Genomic DNA, 26,965 nt, shown 5'->3' with positions numbered 1-26,965 from the left:
GGGAGATTTGCTGGGTAGAGAGTTCATGAGGGTTGATGGGCCAGGAGGAGCAGATGGAGGCTGAGGGTCCTGGTGCAGGCGACAGGAACAGGCAAGGCCTGGGTGGAACACTAAGGCCAGGGAGCAGCTGGAGCCCCCAGGGTAGTGCAGCACACAGTGAGGCCACAGGAGGCGAGGGTGGGAGCAAAGGTTGCACACTCTTCACTCTACCTGCCCATCGCCTCCTGGGCAGGCACTGGGGCAAAACTAAGATACTGTTGGCTCTCGTGGCGGAAGCATCACGTGTCCATTAGAGAAAATATAGTCAGGAAGAAGGAAGGAGGACCACACACCTAGAGGCAGCCCTTGCTAACCCCTTGGTGTCTAGCCTCCCAGACTTGCCAGGCATATTGAGACAATATGAGGTGGTCCTTCATAAAATCTAGCATTGTGTGGCAGAGTTTTATCCTCCTTTTATAGACCAGGAAGCTGAGACTGGGAAGGTCATGACCCTAGGTTAAGATCCCATGGGAAGGAGCTGAGTGTGGTGGCACATGCCTAAAGTCCCAGAACTCTAGACGGTTAAGGCAGGAGGATTACACAAGCCCAGCCTAAGTAACTTAACAAGATGTGGTCTCAAATTAAAAAAGGGCTGAGGCCATGGCCCAGTGTGAAGGCCCTGGATCCAGTCTCCAGTACTGTCAAAATACCAAAAATCCCAGGGGCAGAGGGTGGCTAGTAGTAGCCTGATGGCTGCTGAGCCCGGGTCATGTGTTCACCCCTGCCCTGCAGGATATCTGTGATATTCCGTTACTGCCTTGTCCTGGACCCCAAGAAAGTCTCTCACAGCCAGGTTTGGTGGCACACACTGCAAGTTCCAGCTCATCCTGGGCAACATAGTGACTTAGACCCTGTTTTACAATAAAAAAGGACTGGGGAGGTAGTTCAGTGGGAAAACTCTAGGTTCAGTCTGTAGTAACACACACACACACACACACACGCACACACACGCACACACACTCATTCACAGTCCTGTCTGAGACTCAGCAGTCTCCTGTCCCCACACATCTGAGCAACAGGGAGAGCTGGGTGCTCCCAGCTTAGGGCTTTGTACAAAACTCTGAGATTGCTTGAAAAGTGGCCCGAGCTGTCTCTTCCTAGAGTTCAGGGCTGATGTTGAGATGGTTCAGCACAGCACTGCTGTGCCTAGGCAGAGGTGACCCTGGGACCTGATACTTGGCATGCATTAGGGGGCCCTTAGGTGGCACTGGGCAAGACGGCATATGGGCCCAGGAAACCCAGCCCTTCTCTGGGTGGCACATTGGTGGTGTGAGCAGCTGGGCTCGAAGGAGCAAGTGAGCAGCTTGTGGCGGGAGTGGGGCTCTGGTCCCATCTGGAATTGCTCCAGTGGTCTCCCCAAGGAGCTTATTATGGTTTACATCTGAATGTCCCCCAAGTCTCATGCAGTCCCGGGCAGGACTTTTCAAAGGTGACTGAATCACCAGGGCGGTATAACTAAATGTGATGTTGGGAGGTGGGTCGGGTTGGAGGCGGCTGTCAGGGGGAGTGACCCATGGGGCGTATCTCCCTCCGGCTTGTCTTTTCCCTCTCTGCTTCCTGGCTGAATAGCGTGAGCAGTTTCTCCTCTGCTGTGCCCCTCCGCTGTGATGTTTCTTCTTTGGAGCCATTGGACTCTGCTGAAACATGAGCTAAAGTGAACCCCTCCTCCTTTAAGTTGTGGGTGTCGTGTATTTTGTCCCAGTGTATTTTGAGGCAAATGACTAAGACTAGCCCCATGCTCTGCAAAGGACGGAGCCAGTGCTGCGCTGAGATGAGGCCGTGCCTGCTGGTGGCGTGGCAGGGTGGGTGCAGAGACAGTGTAAAGCGCAGTGGTGGCTAGCAGGGCCTGTGCACAAGTTTGCTCATCTATCATCTTGGAAAATTTGGGTTCACTGCTATACCTAAAAAGAATGGGAGCGTTCACATGGAAGTCTGCATTTTTGACTCTGTTGGGTGGAGCCAGAGCATAGTTGCCCCTGGAGACAGAGCACAGGCTCTCCAGCTTGCCCTGTCTCCCTCATGACGTACTTCCTGTCCCTGCCATTGAGCTTGTGTTTCATATCAATTGTACCGCTGGTTTTTTTAGGACAGAGTGAGGGGAAAGTTTTTGTACCCACATCACAATAAAAATGAGGCATCAGATGAAACGCCTGTCTTTTGGATCAGGGAACATGGGTAACGCTGGGGAGCACGGGAACACAGACTTCAAGTCATCAAACCTGGACTCATGTCTGCTGTGCTCTTGCAAGATAGGTTTTAAACCATGTTACGTCTCAGTTTCTTTTTTTTTTTTTTTTGGTTTTTCTCCGGTACTGGGAACCGAAGTCACGACCTTGCGCTTGCCAGGCAGACGCTTTGCCGCCGAGCTAAATCCCCAGCCCCATGTCTCAGTTTCTGTAACGCAGAGTAATGGTGCAGGGTGTGTACGAGGACACAGACAAAGGGCGGAGCTGCGCAAGGGATATGGCTTCTGCAGCTCAGAGTAGGAGCCCTTATTGTTTGCACTCTTTTATCGTTGGTCTGATTTATGTACGATAGGGCATGCAGATGTTAAGTATACAGCCCATGGTTGTTTACAGGTATATATATTCATGTGTCATAGGCAGAACAATGGCCTCTAAAGATGTCTGCTCTAGTCTGAATGTATCCCCCTGTGTTGGCTTCTTGTTGGCGTGACAAAATACGTAAGAAAACATCTTAAAAGGTTCATTTTGGCTCAGACTTTAGAGGTTTCAGTCTATGACCAGCTGGCTCCATTGCTCTTGCTGTGAAGCAGAATATCATGGTGGGGAGTGTGTGGTAGAGCAAACCTGCTCACCTCCTGGTAGCCAGAAAGCGAAGACAGAGAGGAAGATCCAGGGACAAAGTGCACAGTGTAGAGGCTCACCGACAGCACCCACTTCTTCCAAGTAGGCCTGACCTCCTCAGGTTTGCATCACCATTCAATAATACAACCAGCCGGGGACCCAGCCTTCAGCACATGCGTCTTTGTGGGACGTTTAAGATCCACAGCATAGCAACCCCTGGAGTGTGTACATTGAAACTGAGTCACCAAGGCGATGTTATTAGGAGGTGCGGTATTTGAGGGGTGATCAGGTCATGAGAGCAGAACCCTCTTGAATGGGATTAAGGCCCTTGAAAAGAGGCCCCAGAAAGCTGTTCTGCCCCTTCTGTCGTGTGAGATCACAGTGAGAAGGTTCATCTGTGACCCAGAAAGCGAACCCTCACCGTCTGCCGGTTTGCCTGGGTGTTGATCTTGGACTTAGCAGACTGATCTTGGCCTTTTCCAGAACTTCAGACACCTTGATTTTAGGATCATGAGACCCATTTCAGATGTCCAACTTCCAGAAGTAAAAGAGAATCAACGTGTCTGATTTTTAAGTCACTAAATTGTTAATAATTTTTCACAGCTTATCTTAGTTACTTTTTCTCATTGCTGAGACAAAATATCCAACACCCAAAGTTAAAGAAGGAAAAGTTTATTTTGGCTCACAGTTTGTAGAGATTTCAGTCTTAATCAGCTGTCTCGAAGGCAAGATGGCATGGCAGAGGGGCATCACAGAGGAGAAAGAGTTTGTGGCAAGCAGAAGGCAGCAAAAGCCCCAAGCAGCAAGTAATAAGCAAGAAGTGACAAGTGGCAGTAACAGATTCTTTCTGTTCCTTTGTACTCTATCTAGGCTACCTGCCCTTAGGGTGGGTAGCACTCACACCCTGAACTACGCCAAACCAGTCAGTAGGCTAATTTAGTAATCACAACTCTTAATCCCAGTATCATGCAGTCTCGACCCGGCCACCTCTGAAAAAGCCCCACCTATGACTGCATGAGACTTTGGGAGAACATACAGACACAAACCATAACACAGCCAAAATAGGAAACAATGTATTATAACCACCGACTAAGTGAAAATCCAGGACAATTTCATCATTCCTGAAAGTTCTCTGTGGCCTTTCCTAGTCCCCTATCTGTGTTGAAGACTGGTTGTTCCAGTTCTTAAATTCCACGCAAATGGAATAATGGAGTACACATACTTTCCTGTCCAGTGTCTTTTGCTCCACAGTGCTTTTGAGGTTCAGCCTTGCAGTTGGGTATTCTGGTGGTTGGCTCCCTTTTTATTGCGGAGTAGTAGCTCCTTGTGTAGGTATACCACACTTTGCTTGTCCTCTTTCCTGTGGATTGATATTAGGATTGTTTCCAGTGTTCAGCTATTATGAAAGAAACCTGCTATGCACATTCTGGAACAAATGCTGTGGGTGTGGACACTCAGTTCTCAGGGTTAAGTTCTGATGAGCGGGGTTACTGGGTTGTAGGGTTGGCATATGTTCAGCCTTATGCAGGGATTGCAACACACAGGGACAGGAGGCAGCCTGGGGACTGGGTGCTGGTGGCCATCCTGCTTGCCTGCTGTGGTTTCTGGGAGCGCTTGTGTGACAAGGTGGTGCCTTCTCTGGATGGTGCAGGGGGCTTACAGCCTGTCAGGCAAGGATTCCATTAGATGCCCTCAGAACCCCTCAGGCAGCACATGTGCTCTGAGACTGTGAACAGCTGGCGGGTGAGACCCATGTCCCCAAGCCTTGGTTCTGTACTCTGCTCAGTGCTGGAGCTTTCTTACATGGCTTCCCTCAAGATCTCCATAGCAGGCTATGAGTAGGACAGGTGTTACCTCCATTTGTGGTCGTAGAATCTGAGGCCTGGTACAGTCCTGTCCGCGATAGAGCTGGTGAGGGAAGAACCTGGTGTCCCTCTTGATGTGCCCCAGCTAACTCTGGCCCTTCAGTCCCATCTCGCACCCCAAAAGAATGGCTCAGGGCTATGCCTGTTTGGAGGGCAGTCACTAGGGTCAGTTCCTCCCACAGGAAGGGTGGCAATGCTTTTTCCCTATATACATTCTACAGGCCAGGCCAAGGGATGGCAGATGCCTTCCCAGATGAAAGACAGCACGGCCCCATGGGTTCAAGGGATTGTAGCGGGGGCAGCATTGATGGCGAACAGTGGTCAGGGGCCAGTGGAGGCACTGGATTCCTTAAAGAGTTGGATCTGATATGAAAGACAGTGGAGAACTAGTAGGTGCTTGAGGCTGGGAGTGGGGAGATGAAATTGGTGCTTATCATGGGATGGAAGTGGGCAGCCTGGAGGCAGTGCAGCCAGCTGGGAGGGTGTAGGATCCTCTGGGAAGTTCTCCTTGTGCTTATGATGGCCCTGGCTGTCCCCTCCCCAACTTGCTCACTCAGCACCGAAGCCCTTCCAGCTGTCAGTCAAGCATCACCTCCTGGAGTCACCTCCTCCCCCTCTTCCTAGAGCATCAGTCTGTTCCTAACCCCAGCATCTCACGGGGTTCACCTGCAGAATGGAACGGACATGCACAGAGCTTTTAAGGCAACAGTTAAGTTGCAGTCAGTCACTCTGTTTTAAGAACCCATGGTCAGGTTCTCATAAATGAGCGGCAAATGTGCTGTATGTGCAGTACACCCAGCGGGTGGCAGCCTGGTGGGGTGGGCAAAGGGCACTTGGGGTGGGGCGGGGGCTGGGGCTGGGGGATGTCTCACATGGGCTCTACTTTGTCCTCCTGATTTAACTTTCCAGGCGATGCTGCAGTGATCCTTTGGCAGCTGCCTGTTTCCCCATTGTATATTTAGCTTCTGGAACCTTCTTGTTCTCTAAGTTAGAATGCATTGTGCCCATGGCATTTAGGATACCCCCTTAACACACACTGGGTCCGGGGAGAGAGAGAGACACCCTGGGTAGATGAGGGTGGGGAGATGAGGCCTGTGGGGGAGTCTCTGTGATCAGACCCCACTTTTCTAAGTCTGAAGCCTGCCTGTGTACACCCCCAGCCTGGGCTTAGCACCCTGGGCTCACACATTCCAGGCTCAGTGGGGTGTGCCCCCAGGGAGTTGGCCTGGTCACTCTGGGATGGGTCTGCAGCATTCCTTCCGCAGAGGAGAGAGCTGATTAATTGAGTTCCAGCTGGAGCTGTTAAAGATAACAGTGAAGTCAGAGACACTGTCTTTGCATGCCATTAGGCCTTAGAAAGTGGGAGGTTGCATTCTGGGAAGGACAGGCCTGGGGGACAGCACTAATGAAAAACCAGAGGCAGATAGTCCTGGGTGCCTGAGGCCTCCTCCCTATCCCTGAGCTCATCCATGCGTGGTGGTGAGGGTGCACAGTCCCATTCTGTGACCTAAGCTCTGTGGTGGCTGGGTGTTGGGGCTGGGACAAGGGGTCCTAAGAAACCATGTGTCCTAAAGCCTGTCCTCTGTGCTTTTAACAGGTCGCACAGCAGAGTGCATGAATACCCATGAGTCTAAATATTTTAGGCCGTGCTTGTGGCCTCCCAGGACCCCTAAACGTAGTACATCATGGTATTTCGTTGTGTTCCTGTGATTCTGAGACCTGCTGTCCCTGCCTCAGCCCAGTAAAGAATTCAGAGGGACTCACATCTGCATTTTAGTGCTGTGGGCTGGGGATTAGGATGGGGCAGGATGGGAATTAGGAGTTTGGGGTTTCTTTGCTCTGTTCTCACGTTCGTTGTTCACACCAGTTTTTCTTTGGTTTTGACTGATACTGACTAGTTAAGTTCACATTTTAAAGCTTTTCAAAATGTGGTGGTCAATGTTTGCCTTCTCTGGGCAGGAACCAGGCTGGGTGCAGTGTAATGAGGGGCCCCTGCCAACCGCATCACAGCTGCTTGGTCTTAGGTGAGCTAAGGAACACTTGGGTTGACCCTCTGGGTCCTGTGGCTTGGTCCCTCCCCCTGCTGTCCCCGCTCTGTGGAAAAGCCAGGACGTAAACCTTACTCCCCAGAAAGCACCTCCATTGCCTTTTTCTTGAGGAAAAATCCAGGCCGGGGGGAATTGTTCTTTCAGCAATCTGAGTTTGTTTTACATCTCTTTACTGCCGTGGAATTCAGAAACTCTATTCCAGCTCCCTTGGAGAGTAGTTACTCTTAAAATTTTGCCGTGCATACTTAGCAAAGTCTAATGTTAATCAATAACTGGGCCCAGTTTACTGATTTTTTTCTTTGTAAGAATGTTAATCCACCACTGAAGATTCTGTATTTTAAAAGTAAGAAGTAATTAGAGATCTTAAGCTGAAAAGATTTTAGAAAGCCTCAGGAGGGGACTTTCTGTCCTTCCTCCTAAGCTCCAAGTCTGCCACCCATGTCGGAGGTGCTGCAGGCGTTGCCAGGGCTGCCATTCCAAGCGGACACTGGCTCCCAGGGGTGCCCCCACATCCTGGGCAGCAGCCGCCAAGCCTCCCCCCAGGCTGCACTGGTGGCCCTGACATTTGCCTCGTCTTTTCCTATGCCTTCTGGAGCAGCTGTTCCTGGCACATACCAATAGTCGCACAGAATGTTTTCATGCTGGTGCACTTTGCCCTCCTCACAGAGTGGGCTGTGACTCCTCCAGGTTGTTGGGCATCTTCTCCTAGCTACTCCAGAACTCCTTGAAACTGCTTGTCTGCTGGGGAGAGGGTGTGGAAGGCAGGCAGCAAGTTCCCAGCCTCTCAGCCCCCAGCACCGCATCCAGATGCCTGGTCCTTGGGAGTAGCTGACTTCTTGTCTGGCTGGTGGCTTCAGTGTCTGAGCGAAACACGAAAATGCAGCTGTAATTGCGTACTACCCTGCTCTGTGCTAGTGTTCTTATGTTGCCAGGGCACGGGGTCAGGGAGAAGCCAGTGCTACCTGTTGCCACAGCTCTAGTCAGAGGGAATGGAGTCAGCAGCCGGCGCCCCTCCCCCACGCCAGGGGGAAGAAGGGATGGTGAAGGTGTTTGACATCCAAATCCAGGGCTGAGAGCTGTGTTCCTGAGTGCAGGTGGATGGGGACTGCTTGCCTTACAAGGCTGTTTCTCGTAGCTCTTTAATTTTTAGTGTTGAGATGTAATTCACACGTCATAAAGTTTGCCATTTTCAGGTACTGTATACAATTCATTGGTTTTTAGTATTCACCAGGTTTTGCAATCACGACCACTGTCAAATTCCAGAGCATTTTTATCCCTCTGAAGAACAAAAACTAGTACCTATTAGCAGTTACTTACAATTCTACTCCTTGTACAACTCTCATTTTTCACTGCTCTATTTTTTTTTTTTTTTTTTTTTTGGTGGTACTGGGTTTGAACCCAGGGCTTTCCACATTGAGCTACATCCTTAACCCTTTGTATTTTTATTTTTATTTCAAGAAAGGATTTTGCTAAGTTGCCCAGGCTGGGCTCAAACTTGTGAGCCTCCTGCCTCAGCCTCCTAGAGTGCTGAGTTGACAAGTGTGTGCCAATGAACTTGGCTTTCACTGCTCTGTACTACAAGTTACCCATGGGAAAGACTGTAGTCAGTCAGCTGTTTAAGATTACACAGCTTTAAATCTGTTTTTATTTGCAAAGTGTAGAGAACCTGACTTTGTTTTGTTTTCCAACATGAAATGAATGGGCACTCAGAGGTGTGCCATGTGCAAGGAAGGCTGACTTATAGCTCGTGGACCTCTCACAGACCCACAGAGCTTCTTCCTGTGGTAGCTACAATGGCTGCTCTTTTGGCCTCGTGTCCTGCATGTCTACCTTCTTTCCAGGTCCCTGTTACCAGTGGGAACATTTCCTCTCCAGCAGTCCAAGCAGACTTCCCTTCATTTCCCTTCAGCCAGAACTGTGGATCATAAACCTGTTCTGTAGCTGTCTTGGAAAGAGAAGGTTTTTGCCACCACTTGCTCAGGATCTACTCCTGAGGGGAGGGATCACCTCCCACATCTTAACTAAAATTAGGATCTTGCTAAGAAGGGAGAAATAGATTTTGGGTGGACATGTAGTGTCTGCTAAGACCAATACATACCTGAGCTGAGGTTTGACCCAGTCTTTTCGGGTCAAAGGCCCCTGTGTTTAACCACATCTTGCTTCATGGCCCCTGCAGCCCAGCACATAGTAAGTGGTCAAGTAAATGGTCAGTGAATCATGTGTCAGTCCATGGTCTTGTTCCCATCCCCACTTCCATGAGATTTTATGACTCTGTTAGGTTTCCATAGCTCAGCTAAATATTTCCGGGTCTCTGCTTGAGTTGGCCTAGGTTTGAGAACCTTAGTACCTTACCAGGCATTTCCTTCCCTTTTTAAACTATTAAGTGCCGTGACTACCTTTGATTGTGCTTTTGAGTTAATTAGAACAAGGTCTACTTTGTATGCAAAAAATACCATTCTAGGTGATATAGCATATTATGGTTTAGACCTAGATAGTACCCTCAAAATCTCATATGTTCAGAAATGGGGCTTTTGGAAGGTGACTAGATCTTTTTGTATTTTAAAGAGAAAAAAAATAATTATACAAAATTTCAAAACAAGATAGTAGGAGAGTAACAATGGTTAGTACATTGTTTCCTGTCATCTTCAAAGTAGTTGCTCAGATTACAAGATAGAGGTATGAAAAATTGATCACATGATATAAGCACAGACATTTCTTTTCAATGAACTAATAAAAATTAGTAGTATAACTATCTTAAGTATCTTGTATATATATGTATGTATGTGTTTATTTATTCATTTTTACTTTTCCCTTCCTACTTTCTCCTTTCCCCATCCCAGTTTTCCTTTCTTTTGAATAGTTTCTACCTTATTCACAGTATCTATTGTACATTTTGGATCTTAGTTGCTCTTTCAGCTTCTTACACTAGGGAGAAAATATGATGTTTACAATGCAAGACTGATTTATTTCACTTATGAGTATGGTCTCAAGTTGCTTCCATTTACCTATAAAAGTCTCGGGTTTATCCTTCTTTATACCTGAATAGTACTCCATTTTATAAAGATACCACATCTTTTTTATCCATTCCTCAGTGGGTAGGCATTTGAGTTTTTTCCAAGATTTAGCTATGACAAATTGTGCTGCTATAAACATGGGTGCACATATATCACTGTGATATGATGTTTTTAATTATTCTGGGAAAATAGAAGGGGAATAGCTGGGTCGAATGGAACCCCTAACCCTAGTTTTTGTAAGGAATCTCCACACTGATTTCCACAGTGGTTGCACCAGTCTACACTCCCAGCAGTAGTGGAAAAGGGTTCCTTTATCCCTACTGCTCCTCTGGAATTTGTTATTGGCTGACTTCTCAATGGTAGCCATTCTTTCTGGAGTGAGATGGAATCTGAATGTTGTTTTAATTTGCATCTCTTGGATGACCAATGATGTTGAACATTTTTTCATATATTTATTTGCTATCTGTATTTCTTCATCTGAGAAGTATATATTCCTCTCAGATGTCCATTTTTGGATTGGGTCTTTAAATTTGGGGGGTTCTGTTTTTTTCAGTTCTTTATATGTTCTAGATATATCCTTTGTTGAGGAACAACTGGCTCTAATTTTTTTCCCACTCTGTGAGTTGTCTTTTCACTCTGTTGGTGATTTCTTTTGATGCGCAAATGCATTTTAATAAGATGAGATCTCAGTTGTTGATTCTTTAGAGTATTTCCCATGCAGTTTGGGTTTTGTTCATGAACTACCTGCCTATACCTATGTCTTCAAGATTTCTACTTACGTTCCTTCCAGTATATTTAGTGTTTGTTTCTGTTTTAATATTTAGATCTTTGATCCATTGAGTTTAGTTTAATGCATGATGAGAAACATGGGTCTAATTTTAGTCTTCGGTGTGTAGACAGACAGTTTTTCCAGCACCATTTATTAAAGATTAATTTATTAATTTATCTGTCTTCCAGTGAACGTGTTTGGCCCCTTTGTCAAAAGTAAGGTAGCTGAGTGTGTTTTTAGCTGTGTCTGCATCTTCTAATCTGTTCCACTGACCCTGGGGTCTTTTATTTACTAGTAGGGTGACTAGATCTTGGGGGTGCTGTACTCATCAGTGGATTAAGCCTTTGATCAGTTCATATGTTCTGTTATGAGGAAAAGCCTGGTCAGAAGAGGTGGGACACTGGGAGTGTGACCTGGAACAGTGTATGCTTGTCCCAAGCTCTTCCCTGCTCTCTTTCTCTTTCTCTCTCTCTCTCTCTCTCTCTCCTCTCTCTCTCTGGTTCTTGGCTGCAATAGGTTGAGCACCTTTCCTCCACCAGACTCTTCTACTGTGCAGTTTCTGCCTTGGAGCCATCTATCCATGGACTGAATCCTCTGAAACTGGAAGTCAAAATAAATCTTTGCTCCTTAAGTTACAGGTATTAGGTACTTTGTACCAGTAACTGGAAAGTGACTGATACATAGCCCTTCGTTTCACAGCTTCAGATGGCACCTATGGGTAAGAAAATGGCACTCTTATCTTTGGGTGAATGCAGCCCTACTTGGGAAATTCCCCCCAAAGCCAGTGCCTTCATTTGCAGCACACACTCCACAGCTGCTTTAGGATATCCTTTCTAGTAAGGAACTCTGCAAAGAGGCTTTTAATGTGCTCAAACCCCTGCCTTCACAGGCATCAGCAGAGAATTGAGGTTTGTGCTCAAGTTCTTCAGGCTTGGGGTGTATGGTGTGGTGAACTACAGTCCCCATTTCCTGCCAGGACATGGTGCAGCTCTCTCTCACCAGAGTTCAACTGAAGGGAGAGGAGTCCAGTGGTACCGTATTCCTTGCCCTTCTGACTGTGTTGAAGGATTCTGCTCAGCATGAGACCGACTGGACAGGAATGGCAGAGGTGCTTTCTTTAGCCTCAGCAGTCAGTAGTTCTGAACGACGAGCCACCTCAAGGGTATTAATCATAAACTCGGAGAAACATGGGAGGCTGTTTCTTGAGAATTTGGGGAAGTCCAAGAGGCCCTGGTGGTGAGTAGGATCTTTTCCTTGGAGTGGGAGAGTGTTGGTATTGCCTTGGTTAGTTTTCAGATGGGAAACTGGGTTTCCTTGTAGAAGACAGAAAGGCGGAAGTCATAGCCATGTGGCCTGCCATGTCATGTCCTCTTTGGCTATTCCAAAAGTTCCCCTGGGTGAGCACACAGCCTGAGGGAAAAGTCAGGGCCAAACTGTCACTCTCACCCTCGGTTTACCAGCACTCACATTTCCCATTACAGAGAGTTTTCCCGAAGGTTCCATTTTCCAAGTTTCTATTTGGTAGGTTTTCTTCTTTTCAATTCTTAAGCCTGAAGAAGCAAAATGTAAAGGAAATGCATTTGCTGACCTTGTTATAGGGGCTCTGCCTGATTTGTGGTGTAAGCGTATGGTCCTTTTCTCAACAGCAGTTGGACTGATCTGATGATGATGATGGTAATGATTATAATAAATAACAAAATAGCATCTATAGTATTCTGGGTACTGGCCTTGCACCAAATTTATTGGTGCTGGTTTCATTTCTTCCTCATGGTTTCATATATTTCTCATATATCAACATGATCATCCTTCCTCCCATTTTCTAGGTGAGAAGAATGAGGCTCGAACAAATTAAGTAGCTCATCCAAGGGCATTCATGCTGGGTTTTAATTTGGGCCATCCTCTCTGAACATACGTTGCTAACCTCCCCTACTGTGATCTATGGATTTTGAAGACTTGATGGCTTTCAAGTGGAAACCCTTGTTTAGCCTAGCAGCCCAAGGAAGAGTGAACCACATGACTTTCTCTCAGACACAGGAGGCTGACCTTTCAAGGTGGTCCTGAGGACAAGGTAGAATTGGCCCGCTGCATAAGTGGCACTCTTTCAGGCAGAGGACAGGGTGTGCAGAACCTGGAGGTGGATGAGGCACAGGTGTGTCAGGGTCCGTCGCTGGGTTTGGTAAGGCCAGGGATGAGGGGAAAAGGGAGGCCATGGATGGAGGTGTTGTGGGTGTCAAAGGGCTGAGAGCAGTGGATTAGACTTTATCTCATGGAGTGTGGGCATCAGAGAAGTCCCGGACCAAGGCTGAGAATGTGGCCAGATCTCTGCTTTGACCAGGTAGCTCCCACTGAAGGGTGAGTGGGGCTTAGATGGGGCGGGAGCTCTGTTCAGGTTGAGGAGGACCTGAAGCCAGGTTGTGATGGTGACTTTGCAGAGGAGAGTGAATGTGAGGAACACTAAAGGTAGGACTGCCAGGGCTTGGAGATGGAGTGTAGGAAATTTCTCACTCGGGAACAATTAGTATTCCCTCTGCAAAAAGAGTGTCTAAGAAGAGAGGCAAGTCTGGGCGATGCGAGAGCTGATCCTACATTGTTGGCAGTAATTCAGCATATGCATTCCTAATATTCCTACTCAAGGGCTTTGATGTCACAGTTGGGAGTGATGGAAATTTGGAAGTTCCCTCCAAGTCTGTGGATAACCACTGAGTCTACTTTTGGGGACAGGTAGAAACATCCATCTACCTACTCACCACTCTTCCATCCTCTAACTACCCTTCTATCTATCCATTTGTTTATCCACTACTACTCACCCTTCCTTCCATCTATCCATCTATCCAGCCAGCCAGCCATCATGTGACATATAAGGAACTGGGGAATAAGAAATGAAGTAACAGGTGACCCTGCCCACTGGAGCAGAGTTCATGGGAGAGAAGCCAGGTGGACATATCTTGGGACCCCATGTGGGGTAATCTGTTGGAGCCCCTCTAATTGCTGGGTACTGGTGGGCAGGGGCTACAAGGTTGTCGGGTATAAAACTGAAAACTGTTTCTCATGAAAACTGTTGGTCTAGAAAGCCTTTCCTCAGCTCTCCCAGCAGTTGCCTGGAAACATAGGCATAAATCAGAAGCCCATGAACCAGTCTATGAACTTGGGGTTAAGAGAGAAAAAGTGAAATGATCCCCAACACTCTAGGGTTACAAGCACCCAGGATTTCCATCTCCGAGGACACCCGCTTGTCCCTGTTCTTGCCCACTGGGCATCTCACCTCCTGGACAGTTCAGGAGGCGGGAAGGGTAATAGGAAGATGCTGCCCAGAGTCATGGGCCTCGTGCGCCCCCCCAGTTCAGCCTGTGCTTTGTGCTGTGGTTTCTATCATGGTAAACGCTCATTTCCATAATTATTATTTAGCACTGGAGAATGGTTATTTTACACTCAGAGTTCTTTGTAGTGAGAGAGTCTCCCTGTTGATGCCAATAAAATTTCCATTTTCTCTGGACATCAACCATGGTGATTAAAAAAAAAGCCCATAAATTACTTACTGAAATGGAGGTTCAGCTTACATTAATAATGCATTAGTTCAGCTAGCCATGAAGGCAGTTATAGGGTAATAAAATATTTTTTATTCTCCTTCTTAAAAGACGTTGGCCCGTAACCTACTCATGACCTTGAGCTGATCGATTTTCAAAGATGAGACTGCAAGGAGAATCTGACTGGAAAGAAAGAGGAAGGGCTTTTCCTCAGGCCGCTTGGTTTTAGGCAGCGGTCAGCAAGCACCTGCCGTCTGAAAGCCCACAGAAGAAAGGAAATAAAAATATAGGGATATTGCATTTTTTTAAATTCTAAAGCTCAGACCTTCAAAGTCCTTTTGAGATGGGTGTTTATTTGATAGATACATAAATCTGAAAGCTAGCAAGGAGGCCTGTCCGGAGAGAAGTCCCTGTCACTGTTGTCGAGACCACCTGCCGTGTTTCACATGAGTCTGGAGCTCTGTAGAATAGAGTCTGCCCAGTGGTTCTGTCTTCATCTTTTAAAAGGTTGTATTTGTGGAGCAGGATCGATTTTACGTATCTCAGAAAGTCTGTCACTCTGCTCTCAGCCGTCTGCTGACTAATGTCTCCAGCAGGAAAGAGTAACAGGCACGTTCATGAATTATGGCTCTCTTTGAGGTTCTTCTAGCAAGACTATTTTTTATTTTAAGAATATCTGCTTTGATTAAAGCCGTTAGAGCTGGGAGCAAATAAAAATGTGTCTGAATGGGGCATGTCTTGAATTTTATAGCAGGGATCCAAATGAAGCCTACATTTTCTTTCTTGCACCACCAAGGCAAAGGAAGAGGATTTAATTAACAAGTTAAACTAATTCTTCCTCAACTCCCTGGTTCGGGGTTCTGAGAAGTCCTGTGGCAGGAGATTTGTCAGGCGAGTAGTATTTTTATTTATTCGTCCTTTACATGGTTGAAAAATATTTTCATTTGTTTATATACTCTCCTGACTGCCAAAATTATTATTATTATTATTACGATGACGATGATGATTTTTTTGTACCGGGAATCCAACGCAGGACCTTGCGCTTGCCAGGCAGGCACTTGTGCCACTGAGGTGTACCCCCGGCCAAAATTATTTTTAAAATGACTTGAAGAATGTGTTGGGGTGGGACTTTAAGGTTTAAGAGTGAACCTATAAATATCCTTACCAACTCGTTCTTATATTTACTAAACTAAAGAAAGATTATCTGCACACTATGTGACTGAGCTGATGTTAAGCTATCTAAAACTGAGAACAAAAGGGAGTAATTTCTCTTTACTCAGGAGTTCCAGGGTCTCTCCCCGTCAGTTTAACTCTTTTGTGCCTGAGAGCTTACATTCTGCGTATGGCCAGTGTTTGTCTGATTTGTGGCATGAAATTGTGAAATCCCTCTGTGATGGGCTGAGCAGGTCCCTTAGTGCTTGGCATGGCTCATGCTTTGGGTGGTCTTTGGGTAACTTAGTTGGGACAGTGCGATATGTATTTCTTCACACTGCACATCCTTTCTCTATGCCACTGACCACATTTTCTGTGTAAGTACCACAAGCTAACGGCTTGCACCACTGGAGCTCCTGACTGCACTTTTGATGAAGCACTTTCTGTTCATCTTTCTGTTAGCAGTCTTTCTTCTGCACCTTCACATGTGGGCCTGCATTTTTTGTTTTTTTCCTTCAGCCTCCTTTCTTTCTTCCAAGACTGCACTGTAACAACCTCCACTCAAGCTGAGCTTTTAGCGTCACACTTCTCTTCAGTTCCAAGGGTGCCCGAGTGTGCTGAATGGGAGTCTCAGGCAGGTGGAGGTGATCCAGGGAAAGATGCTATTATACTAGCTTCACTGAAACAGCATGGACAGGGGCAACTAAATGATGTAGTATTTCTTACTGTAGATAATGGCCAGTGTAATTAATGTACAGCGTATGCCGTGTACATTTAGACATTCCAGGTACCATTTCTCTCCTGTTGTCTCTTAGCTCACGTCTGCCAAATGCTCTAAGATTAATAGACGGCCTTTTTGTGTTTAGTCCTAATTATTTATCTAAGGCATACAAGATTTTAAATCTTGTTGGGACTGTTAGTGCAACAGAATTAAACTTTGTTCTCTGACCACTCAGTAGGCTTTTTCATGGTCTTTCCCCGTGAAGTTTTGAATACCACTTTGACCTCCTAAACTGTGAAGTGAAGAAATATTAACTAGAGATTAAATGTGTCACTACAGGCTTTGTATATTCCCATGCTGGATTGGTGGACATTAACTGGTGAGTTATCTTCAATTTAGAATCTATAGCTATATAATCTTATAGATGTAGGTGTACACAATATACAGATACCTGTGAAATAGTTCTCCTCTGCATCTTCTATGCAGATCACTTTTAAATTGCTACACAATGTAGCTGAATTTTAATTTTTCTTTTTTTGTTTTAAATAGGCATAAAGGGATTTATTAGGCAGAAATGTAGTTCATGAAGCTCAACTGCCTCTAGGCCTGGAGAGTCAAATGATTTGTTTCATGTTGCCCCAGATCCAGTGGGGGAGTGGGGTAGAGGAAGAACCAAAAAATCCTTACTTCTTGCCCTTGCAGTGCCCTGGCATCCCCTGGGGGCCCCAGGAATGTGCTCAGTGTGTGGCCCAAGCTGTGCTGCTTTGCAGGTCTGTGGAATCACCGAGGATATACTCTGAGAAGGTTTGAGTGATGGGATAATTAGAACTGAGCAGCAGCAGGGTGGATGGATTGTCTGTGGATAATAGCTTGTTTGCTAATTGCCAACACCAGATTTTCTGGGCAATTAGACATTTGGTTTCTTCCAAGACCTTCTGTGCAAACGTGGACGCATGGCCCTGGGCCTTCCAGGTAGCAGGTGGAGACAAGGCAGCTCCTGGGGCTGGATGGCATCTCTCTGAAGCTGCCCAAGGGGCTGTGGACAGGACGGGACTATCACCAACAGGTGGAAAGAGCATCTGGCTGGGCCCCTAGGTGGAGAGGTATAGTCACCCCTGTTTTTGTGGAAGGGGTGCCCTTGTGCTGGGAGATTAGCAAAGAGAGTTCAGCAGCTGGTCAAGGAACCAAGTTTGTTTTTCGATTGTGGTTTCAAGAGCACCAGGCTGGGCTAGAGTTAGAGTTCTTGCCTGGTTATGTGTAAAGCTCTGAACTTGATCCTATCGCCCCTTGCCAAAAGAGCACTGAGCTATGGATTCTAATAGGAATAGACAATAGCGTCCTTTCTCAGATGAGCAAGTTGATTTTGTGTCTCTGTGTGTCGGGTGGTTGAGGCAGAGTCTTACTATGTAGTCCAGGGTGGCCTTGAACTTGCTATACATTGAATTCGGTCTCCTGCCTCAGCCTCCCCAGTGCTGGGATTATAAGTATGTGTCATCATACCTAGCAAATGCTTCTCTCTGTCTCTCTCTCTCTGTCTCTCTCTCTGGTACTGGAGCTTGAACCCAGGACCTTGCCTAAATATTTTAATGAACATTTAAAAATTATGATAAAGTAGATTTAGCATAATAAAACTTGACATTTTAACCATTTTAAGTGTGCAATTCACGATATTTTACAACCGTCACCACTATTTTTTCCAAAACTTTTCTTCACTCCAATCAGGAACTCTGCTCCTTAAGCAGTAACTCCCCATTCTTTATTTTTTCCTCCCTCCAGCCCTCTGCAACCCTCTAATCTACATTCTGTCTCTATGAATTTGCTTATTCTGGATATTTTATATAAGTGGAATGACAGAATAGCACGTTTCCTTTCATGTCCAATTTATTTTGCTTAGCGCAATTTCTGATTCATCCATGTGGCAACATATATAAAAGAGCCATTCTTTTTATAAGTGAATGCTCTTCTCTTGTGTACCCATTCATCTGTTGATGGGCACTTGGGTTGCCTGCCCCTTTTGGGTATTGTGAATAATGCTGTAGTGAACATGCGGGTACCAGTAACTCTTTGAATCCTTGTTTCTGTTCTTTTATGTAGACACCTAGGGGTGGGATTACTGGGTCACATGATAATTCTATATTTGATTTCTTGAGGAACTACTGAAGTGTTTCCCACAGTGGCTACGCCATTTGGCATTCTCACTAGTAGTGCAGAAAGGTTCCAGTTTCTTAACATCTTTGCCAACACTTATTACTTTCGTTTCCTTTTTAAAAAACTGTAGTCATCCTTAGTGGGTATGAAGTGGTATCGCAAGGAAGTGTTGATTTATATCTCTCTAATAGTGTTGAACATCTTTCCTAAGCTTTCTGACCATTTATATATCTTCTGAGAAATGTCTGCCCAAGCCCTTTGCCCAGCAAGTTGAACTTTTGCCTCTGTAATCACGTGGCTGGGCACCTTTCTTGCATAGCTTGGGGCTGAACCTCCCTAGGAGGCAGGAGGCCATGCACCTGCAAAGGGGAGTAGCTATGCAGATGTGAGGCTTCGTATTCATTCTTTCCTGGTTTGTTTCATCCTTTAGCACATTTGGTAACCCCTGTCATGATGCTGTTTGAGCGCGCCCCCCTCCCCACCCCGCCAATTTTGCAACATCCTGTTATCAGCACAAAGGCATTTAACAGAACAGGCAGATGGAGCCACTCCTTGGGATCCCTAGAAGCAGACAGGTCTTTTTGAGACACTCCAAACCCTCCTGCCAGGTATTAGGCTGTGACTAAGTGAGGTGGGATCTGCAGACCTGGGATGGCCTGCAGTACTTGTAGGTGTGCAGTGTCAGCCTTCACCTCCCCAGTGGAATCACTCACTGGGGGTCACACAGTGGGGACCTTGCTTGGGTGCTCTGGGACCCTGCTAGTCCTGGGTACCAGATAGGCAGGGAACTGTTTCCCAGGACTGACCAGGGACAGGACACTTCTCCTCAAAGACCCTTCTCAGGGACAGAGCTACTGGGCTCTGAGAAGGCTCCAGAGCAAACATCTCTGCTTGAATAATTGCCGTAGCATCAGGGCGATGGAAGCCTAGTGTCTGTGCTGCTTTGCACTTAGCTCCTAGGTTTGACCTTGTGTCTCTTGTGGGGCCCTTCTGCAGGGCCAGGCTTGCAAATTCCGCTGCCTTTTGGCTGTGACTTTTCTTCAGTGTCCCTGAAGAGATGAGTCTGCCATCATTGGGTGGGGCCCTCATACCAGAGGGAGGGAGGAGGCAGTGCCTCTGCCAGGTGCAGACACTCTCTCTGGAAGTTACACTCATGTTATGTATTCCTAGGACAGGGGCTCTTAACCCTCCTTTGGGAACATGTGGAGGGCTGTGGATCCTCTTCCAGAAAAAGCCTGGAGAAACTGACACGTCCTTTCAGGTGCTTCAGGTCCACTAGTTCATCGGGAGCCTGGGTTAAGAAGTAGCTCTCCAGAGGACACAGCCAGAAGGGGGATCACTTTGGGCACCGACTGCCCTCTCCTGCTTAGTGGGGGTTGGGTGGCACAGGGAGGGTCCTGGTAGTCACTAGAAGGAAACGGGCAGGGACATCTGATTTGGTCATGTTCTAAATACCAGACACAAGGCATGCTGGGCTGAATGTGGATGCCTTGCCTTCCTGGCTGCAGTTTGGCCCTGCTCTTCAGCTTAGATGGCATTGGAGAAGCCACATGCCTAGAGGGGCAAAGCCATGCAGGCCTCACTTGTGTTCTCTGGGCTAGCCCATGTCGCTTCTAAAGAACAGACTTTGTCTTTCCTTTCAGAAACAGCCCCCACGTCTGCATATTCATCTCCAGCCCGGAGTCTTGGAGACACAGGAATAACGCCTCTCTCTCCATCCCATATTGTGGTAAGAAGTTGTGCATGCGTGCATATGTGCATGTGTGCGTGCATGCATGCGTGCATGCGAGTGTGTGTGTTACTGTGTGATGCTTTCTGGGTTTGTTCTAATAGTTCGGGCTGCTACGCGGCACCTGTATCCACTGGGTGGAGGTTAAACTGACCCGTTACCAGCCACCTGGGCCCTGCCGTGCCCCTGGGCTTAGAAAGACTTGCGAGGCTATGGCTGGTGTGTCTGGAGCCAGCAGGGTGGGAGAAGCTCTTTTAAAGACTCGGGGCCCAGAGACAGTAAAGCCTCTTCTTGGAAGGAAGTGGCCAGTTCTGGCAGGTGAACCAGTAAAATGCAAGGGCTTTGCCCACTCTGGTTACCTGCCGTTTCCACAAGCCTGTGCTGGGTAATTGCTTCTGCAGCAGCTTGCCCAAGAGAGAAGCTCTGAGCAGGATTCGCCCTAACCTGCACTACAGGAAGAGGTGGATGGTGTGGGGCAGCTGTTCAGAGCGGTGTGTGTGTGTAGCCAGTGGGAATGAAGCACCTGAGGAAAGGGCAGTTTGCACAGCCCACTCAGGTCCACCAACATGCTGCTGAGAACTTTGGGGCTACCACTGAGTAGGGGCTGCCAGCTTGCCCTGGTTTTCATGGAATGTCCCCGTTTTATACCAAAATTCCTGTATCCTGGAATTTAACCTCAGTCTGGGACAACTGGGAGGGTTGGGCACCTGTGGCCAGGTGCTGTGGTTTTCAAAATTCACATCCATAGGAGCTTTAGAGCGCCACACATACGGTGGGCAGTAGGAGGAGACGCCAGTGAGTAGTGTTCTTGTCCCCTGCTTCAGCCAGTCCCGCCAAACCTAAAGTGTGTTGCTTGTAGTCTGGAATTCTGTGGGAGTTGAAAAAATGAAAGAAAATCTACGCTGTTTAAAGAAAGAAACCTTGGGAAACCTGGAGTGACCTGCCCTAGGGACTTGACATATAGGGAAAGGCTCTGTGCCCCAGTGGCACACAGCTCAGCTGGGTCAGAGGATGCCGGACCGGGAAGGTTCCAGGTGTGCCAAGCCCGCTCACATGCATGGAATGCTGGCACAGATGGAGAGGTCGGTGGGAGGCCTGAAGGGCACAGCTGGCAGAGTCCTCTGAGCAGCAGCTGGAGGTTGGTGCAAGGACTAAGGGAGAGAGTGGGAGGACTGTCTACCCGGGGAGCTGCAGGGCTTCCACCCTGATGGCAGCACTTCTGTAATTAGCGACATGCACGCACGCACGATTAATGAAGGGGAGCAGGCGGGCTGCAGGCTGTGCTCACGTGCAGTCAGCCTAGCTCCCCTCAGGGTGCCTGCATTTCCCCCGAGCCACTCAGGTGAGGTTGGTCTGGTCTGCCCTTACCCCAGCGCTGCCACGTGGAATCCTGGGCAGAAGAGGGGGGTTCCTTCCTCATGCAGCAAGGGCACTGCAGAATGCAGCGGCCCAAAGCTGGGGTCTTCCTGAAGGCCGAGCCTGGCTCTGGCCCCCAGTACCTCATTGTACATCTGCAGAATGATGCCAACTCCAACGTCTCAGAACAGCAGACATTTCTTGTGGTGGTGGCCGTCGACTTTGGGACCACATCCAGCGGCTATGCCTATAGCTTCACCAAAGAGCCAGAATGCATCCATGTGATGAGGTGAGTGTCATAACAGGAGGGACATCATCTGTGGCCTCATCTGTCACTGCACTGTGGACACTCGGGCATAGCTAGTCACTGCCATGGCAGATGGCACTTAGGAGGAAGACTCTGGGTTTCTGGTTCAGGTCAACCCAGACCCTCAGAGCTCCAGGTTCCCTTTTGTCAGCTGTTGGTTTAATTCTGACTTAGTTGTCTGGAGAGGGATTGTGCAGTATGTGTGAAGCCTGGCCCCGGTAATTCCAGGATAGCGCCTGTGTGACAGGAGCCAACCGCCTATGATGGAGATAGTCCAAATGCTGAAGCAGCCACTTGCTGTGTGACCCAAGGCAGTTTCTGAACCTCAGTCCCCTCAGTTAAACCTCAGTCTCCTCATCTGTAAAATGAGTGTTCAAGCAGATTAAGGGAATGCTCAGCACGTAAGTGAAGACAATGCCAGTGACACTGCCAAAGGCAGAAAACACCAAGCTTGGGAGAAACAGTGAGGTGTAAATCTTAGCCGAGTGACTCTCACAGCAAATTGGCCCCTGGAGCTTCTTGGGGTCTACTGTGTGGGACAGCCCCCCACACCATCCTGCACACAGCGGCCCATCAGGTCCTCACACGATGTGCCTCCAGGATCCAGTGTCTGTGAGGACTTGGTCTGTCTAGGCACCGGTGTCAGCTCTCCCAGTCTTGACCTATGACCTTCCTGCAGCATCTGTGCCCTTCAAAGCTTTGGAAACCTGGGACTTACCCTTTTAATTTCGCATCCAAGGGATGGCTTCAGATCCATTGTAGCTGGCTTTGCCTTTCCTTTACCTGGGTGATTGTGGCATTTAGTCATCCCTTCTGGAGTAAGATTTTAGGTATTTTTATAAAATATTGTGTGTAACCCAAGTTATCTTCCACATGCCTCCCACTCAATCTTGATTTAGGTCCTACTTTCTCTTAAAAACTAGAGTGGCTCAGCCTGATGTGAGAGGCTCCAGAGGCCCTTGGGGTGGTCTTATTGGAAAATAATGGAAAGCTCGACCTGTTAGTGAATCCTGATGACGGCATACCCGCATGCTCATCAGTGCTTGGTTGTCCCTAGGTGTCCACCTCTGCTGGGCCAGACAGATATTGGTGATGCCCTCTGTGGTCCAGCCCTTGAGTGGAAATAGCACGATCTATGTTTATGAGCTTCCATGTAGTTCTAAGAAATGTTTTTTCCACAGGATAGTCAAGCAATGACAATAAAGCAAGAAGAAGAAAAGTAACTTTGAACTTGCCTGGTGAACACTTAGAGCATCACCACGGCTCAGGGCCTCTAGAGACGTTATCTTAGTTATTGTAGAGATCCTGTAGGGAGCTCGGTTCTATCTCAATTTTATTTCATCAGAACATATTAACATAGCCATGGTACAGATTTACACAGGTTTGAAAGAGGAAGTTTAATACTTTGCATTTAAATAGGAATGAAGGAAGAAAAATGTGAAGGGGAAAAGCTCATGGGGTCGTTATCTGCTGCAGATGTCACTGTTGATAGTAATGACAGGTCCTTTTGTGAAATGCAGTGTGGGGAGTTGCTGCGTGGCATAAGAATCATTCCGGTGTCTGTCTCCATGCCGTCACCTTGGGGACTTCGGCTGCCGAGGCTGAGCTGTGCATCCTGATGGAGTTTGACTGAGAAATTGGACAGGGATGATTCCAGGGCTATCTGAGTGGCAAATCTCACTGGCAGTTGCAGTCCGTCTGGACGCCAGTGGCCCTGCTAATGTTTAGCGAGCCAGTGCGGGGAACAGGTTGGAGCTCAGACTGGGTGCAGCCACCTCCCCGGGGAGCCAGGGGATGTGGCCCATTTCCCCTCCGCAGCGAATCTCCATCTGGGGCTGTCCCCGGGGCCGTGTGGCTGGGGCCTGGCTGGGAAGGGGGCATCCTGGGTGCTGAGCAGCTCTGGCTTCTGGGCAGCAACTCTCAAGGAGAGAGGAAGCACATAGTGACACTAGCCTTCCCCATGCACTTCCCGTTCCTTCTGCCTGAAAGAAGGAAGGAGGCTTCATCGCACCTTTCTGTCTGTGTTTCTGTCTGTACCCTCCCTGCCTCTTACCTGGCTCCTCCTTGGTACACGACCATGCATGGTCACTTCCCTCCTTGATGGTCTCCTCAGTTCTCCCATCCCATCTAGTCACTGTTGCTGTCACTAAGCTGAAAGCTTGTGTCTTCAGCCCCCAGAAATTCAGTACTGCACACACCAGCGGGGCTCCGCAGCATTCTCTTGGCTCCGTCCTTGGGCAGGGCTGTTCACCATAGGTCTGCACTCTCTGCGCCAGGCTCCCAAGCTTGCAGGCTGTGGGGCACCTGTGCTCCTGCTCAGCACATGCGCAAGTGGTTGCCCTTCTCTCTGGACCAGCTCCACATCCCTCCATCTCCACCTCTCTGCCTACGGCTCACCCCTGCTCTCAGGCTAGACGTGACCTATTTCTCACCTCCTCCTGGCTGCTTCCTGTCACTCTCCCTTTGGTCCAGTTTGCTCTCATGAACAGCAGCTCTGATTCTGCCGTGCCTTTGCTGAGACCTACTGTCATGCCCCGTTGTCTGTGGTTTGACTCTCTGAGTTCTTAGGGTCCTTCCCAGCCTCCTTCCAACCGCTTGTGCAATCTCTTCTCACAGTTCTCATTTACACAGTCTCTCTTCTCATTCACACACTGCTGGTGTAACCATCCTGACCACATGGCATCTACGCATGCCTGGCACCTGCTCGCCTCTGAGCAGCCGCGTGTCCTTCCCTCCTTTGAGGTTCAATTGCCCTTCGCTTCTAGTCTTTCTTCAGTCCTATATTCTCCCCCAGGCTCCACCGGCTGGCACTTTTGCTTTCTCTGACCCATCAGGCCATTTCCCTGGGACCCTGTGCTTGCAAATTAACCCCTCCCCACAAAACAAATCCATTACCTACTAGACTGAGTTATTTGAAGGCAGGGTCGTGTTTCAGCCCTGTGTCACCAGCGTGTGGCATACAGTGGTGGGTCAGTAATGCCGAGAGAAAGGGTAAAGGCAGACCTTGCTATTGAGTAGCAGTGTGGCACTTGGTGTTAACTGCAGTTGTGTCTCCAGTCACTACTCCACCAGCTGATCTGGAGTGTGTCTGAGGCAGCCATGCATCGGGAAGATGCTGCCTGAACTGGGATTTTTAAAGAAGTCCCCATAACCTCTGGCTTCCCTTGGTGGCAGGCGATGGGAAGGAGGTGATCCTGGTGTGTCCAACCAGAAGACCCCAACCACCATCTTGTTGACACCCGAGAGGAAGTTCCACAGCTTTGGCTATGCCGCCAGGGACTTCTACCATGACCTGGATCCCAATGAGGCCAAGCAGTGGCTATACCTGGAGAAGTTCAAGATGAAGCTGCACACCACAGGGGTGAGCAAGCCTCTTTCCCAGCCCGTGTTCTCTGCTTAAGAGAGCCAAGGGCCCCCCAGCCTCTCGGGGCGGGGTGAGGGGGGGCGCGGTATGCAGCTTTCCAAACCAGGGTATCCTCCACTGTCTCCCAAGCAGAAATTATTGTCTGTTCACCTTGATTTCAGAAATAGCACAGCGCTTTCTAAATTAAATGTGGGCAGGGCGATATTCAGGATATCTAACAACTGGTCTATCAGAGGGGACCCTGGCTGCTGCATAGATAGAGGGGGCTGGGGTCCCCCCTTCAGTTGTTGGATTATTGGGAAATCAGGGGACCCTCTATGCATAGGAAGCAACTTAGGGGTCAGGAACAGTTGGGGAGAGGACTAGGGACAGTGGCTATTAACTAACTAGTCTGCAAGAAACAACTGGTAACAGCTGGCAGTCAGCCCTCTGTGTGGGAGGGAGCTCAGGACATCAAGTGCCCAGGAACTGGAAGCCCAAATGCCAGCACTGAGGCCTCAGTTCTGCTTGCAGCAAACCTGTGTTATATAAACTGTCTAAGATAAGCACCCTGCCACCCTGCCCCCAAAGCTTGTAAGAAAGGAAAGTCTGGGGGACAGGATGGACTTTTTTCAATGTAAACATTTTATCCCACATCGGCAGTGGCGAACCTGTGGCACACATACCACAGCGGGCTGATTGCATCATTGAAAATTCTAAAAGGTTCCCCATCCCTGACGTAGATGTTCCCTCATGCCCGGAACTTAGAGACACAGGTGGTGGTTACACTGCTTAGGCTCAAGGGCTCTGGAGCCAGGTGTCCTGGGTTTAAATCCTGCCTCTGGTACCTTCAGGACATTTATTTCAAGCTACTTAATGGGGCGTGCCTCATTTGACCTCTTCTATAAAATGGAGACAGTGAGAGTGCCTTGCTCACGGGATCTTATAGGGATTAGAGGAATCCAAACACATAAATCTCTCCAAGCTGTGCCTGGGACAGGATAAATTCTAATCAAGTGTTAGCTCCTATTAGCCCTGCTTTCCTTTGTCTGCTGCTATTTGCAGATGAGAAAACAAATGTGGATAGTAAACTCCGCGGCCATCCCCTGCCTTCTGAGCATCCATGCTCATCCCGTGGGTCTCTCTCTGTGTCAGGACTTCAGGACCCATTTCTTCTGATGAGATTTGATGCTAAGTATCAGGATTGTGGAGGTGGAGGCAACAAGGAGATATTTTTTTTTTCCAGTTCAGAGCCAGGGCTTTCTGGCGCTTGGCTACCTTCCTGAGCCTGGCAGCCCAAAACTAGAGCATCTTTGCTGAGCACCATAAGAAGGGGGTGGCTGGCTGGGAGGAGCGGGCACATGCAGTGGGTCAGGACACACCTGGCCGGCTGCACGAGGCTGTTCAGTAACTCACTCCAAAGGCACAGCGTAATTATCTACCCTGCATCAGCCAGAGGCCCCACGGATTTTTTTCCCTGGCACTAATGAGCTTGTTGGTTCAGGGGCTTCCTCCTGATTTTTGCTCCCACTTCCTGCCCATCCTCCACCCTACGGGGACATTCTTCATCATTTTTTAATGACCTCTGTCCAGCCAGCATCTGGGATCTACAGAGCACCGTCTGTCCAAGGACCATGCGCAGCAGCGGCTTTAGCTCCTGGCAAAGGAGGGGAGGCAGTCAGGCTGCGCTCCCAGTGGATTAGACAGGGCAGGCCTTTAAAACAGGAGCTTTTCTATTTTGGTGACTTGATTGGCAGCTCGCTAGGGAATGAAAGCTTCTTGTCTGTTTAGTGTCATGCATGGCAGTGAGTTGGCATGATTTAAGCCTCCATGAGGGCTTCGGAGGGCGACCGTGTGTGTTCACATGTGGGATATAAATATAAATTACATCGGGTGTGACGCCTGCTCTTTGTTTTGTCCCCCTGGCCTCTGCTGTTTCCCCCAAACCTTTGTTCCCAGAGAACCCCAAGGTGGGGTGAGGAGCAGCCAGAACCCCTTACACAGAAAGGGAACAATGCTGCCAGGCCCCGTTTTGGAGGGCGCACCATCCTAATCTGCCTTGGCAACCACGAAGAAGCACAAATACGGCTCCATGACTCCCCAGATCACAAAGCAGCAGCCCCCAAAGCAAAAGCATGTCTCC

The 26,965-nt window shown here is 48.3% G+C and overlaps 1 protein-coding gene across 7 annotated transcripts in view; it reads left to right on the top strand.

Moving 5' to 3' along the window:
* Hspa12a (heat shock 70kDa protein 12A) overlaps nucleotides 1-26,965 on the top strand; it is a 161,402-nt gene that overhangs the window by 110,942 nt on the left and 23,495 nt on the right. For all 7 annotated transcript variants that reach the window (XM_005387861.2, XM_013515842.1, XM_005387862.2 and 4 more), the window contains 3 exons: nucleotides 19,731-19,816; nucleotides 21,334-21,461; nucleotides 24,654-24,840. In XM_005387861.2, coding sequence (XP_005387918.1) covers nucleotides 19,731-19,816; nucleotides 21,334-21,461; nucleotides 24,654-24,840 — 401 coding nt within the window. The remainder of the gene's footprint in view (nucleotides 1-19,730; nucleotides 19,817-21,333; nucleotides 21,462-24,653; nucleotides 24,841-26,965) is intronic.

Source organism: Chinchilla lanigera, unplaced genomic scaffold, assembly GCF_000276665.1.
Source record: "Chinchilla lanigera isolate Chin_1 unplaced genomic scaffold, ChiLan1.0 scaffold00030, whole genome shotgun sequence".
NCBI classification, from domain to species: domain Eukaryota; kingdom Metazoa; phylum Chordata; class Mammalia; order Rodentia; family Chinchillidae; genus Chinchilla; species Chinchilla lanigera.
The sequence above is the reverse complement of the archived record's forward strand: the minus strand, read 5'-3'. Positions and strand labels throughout refer to the sequence as shown.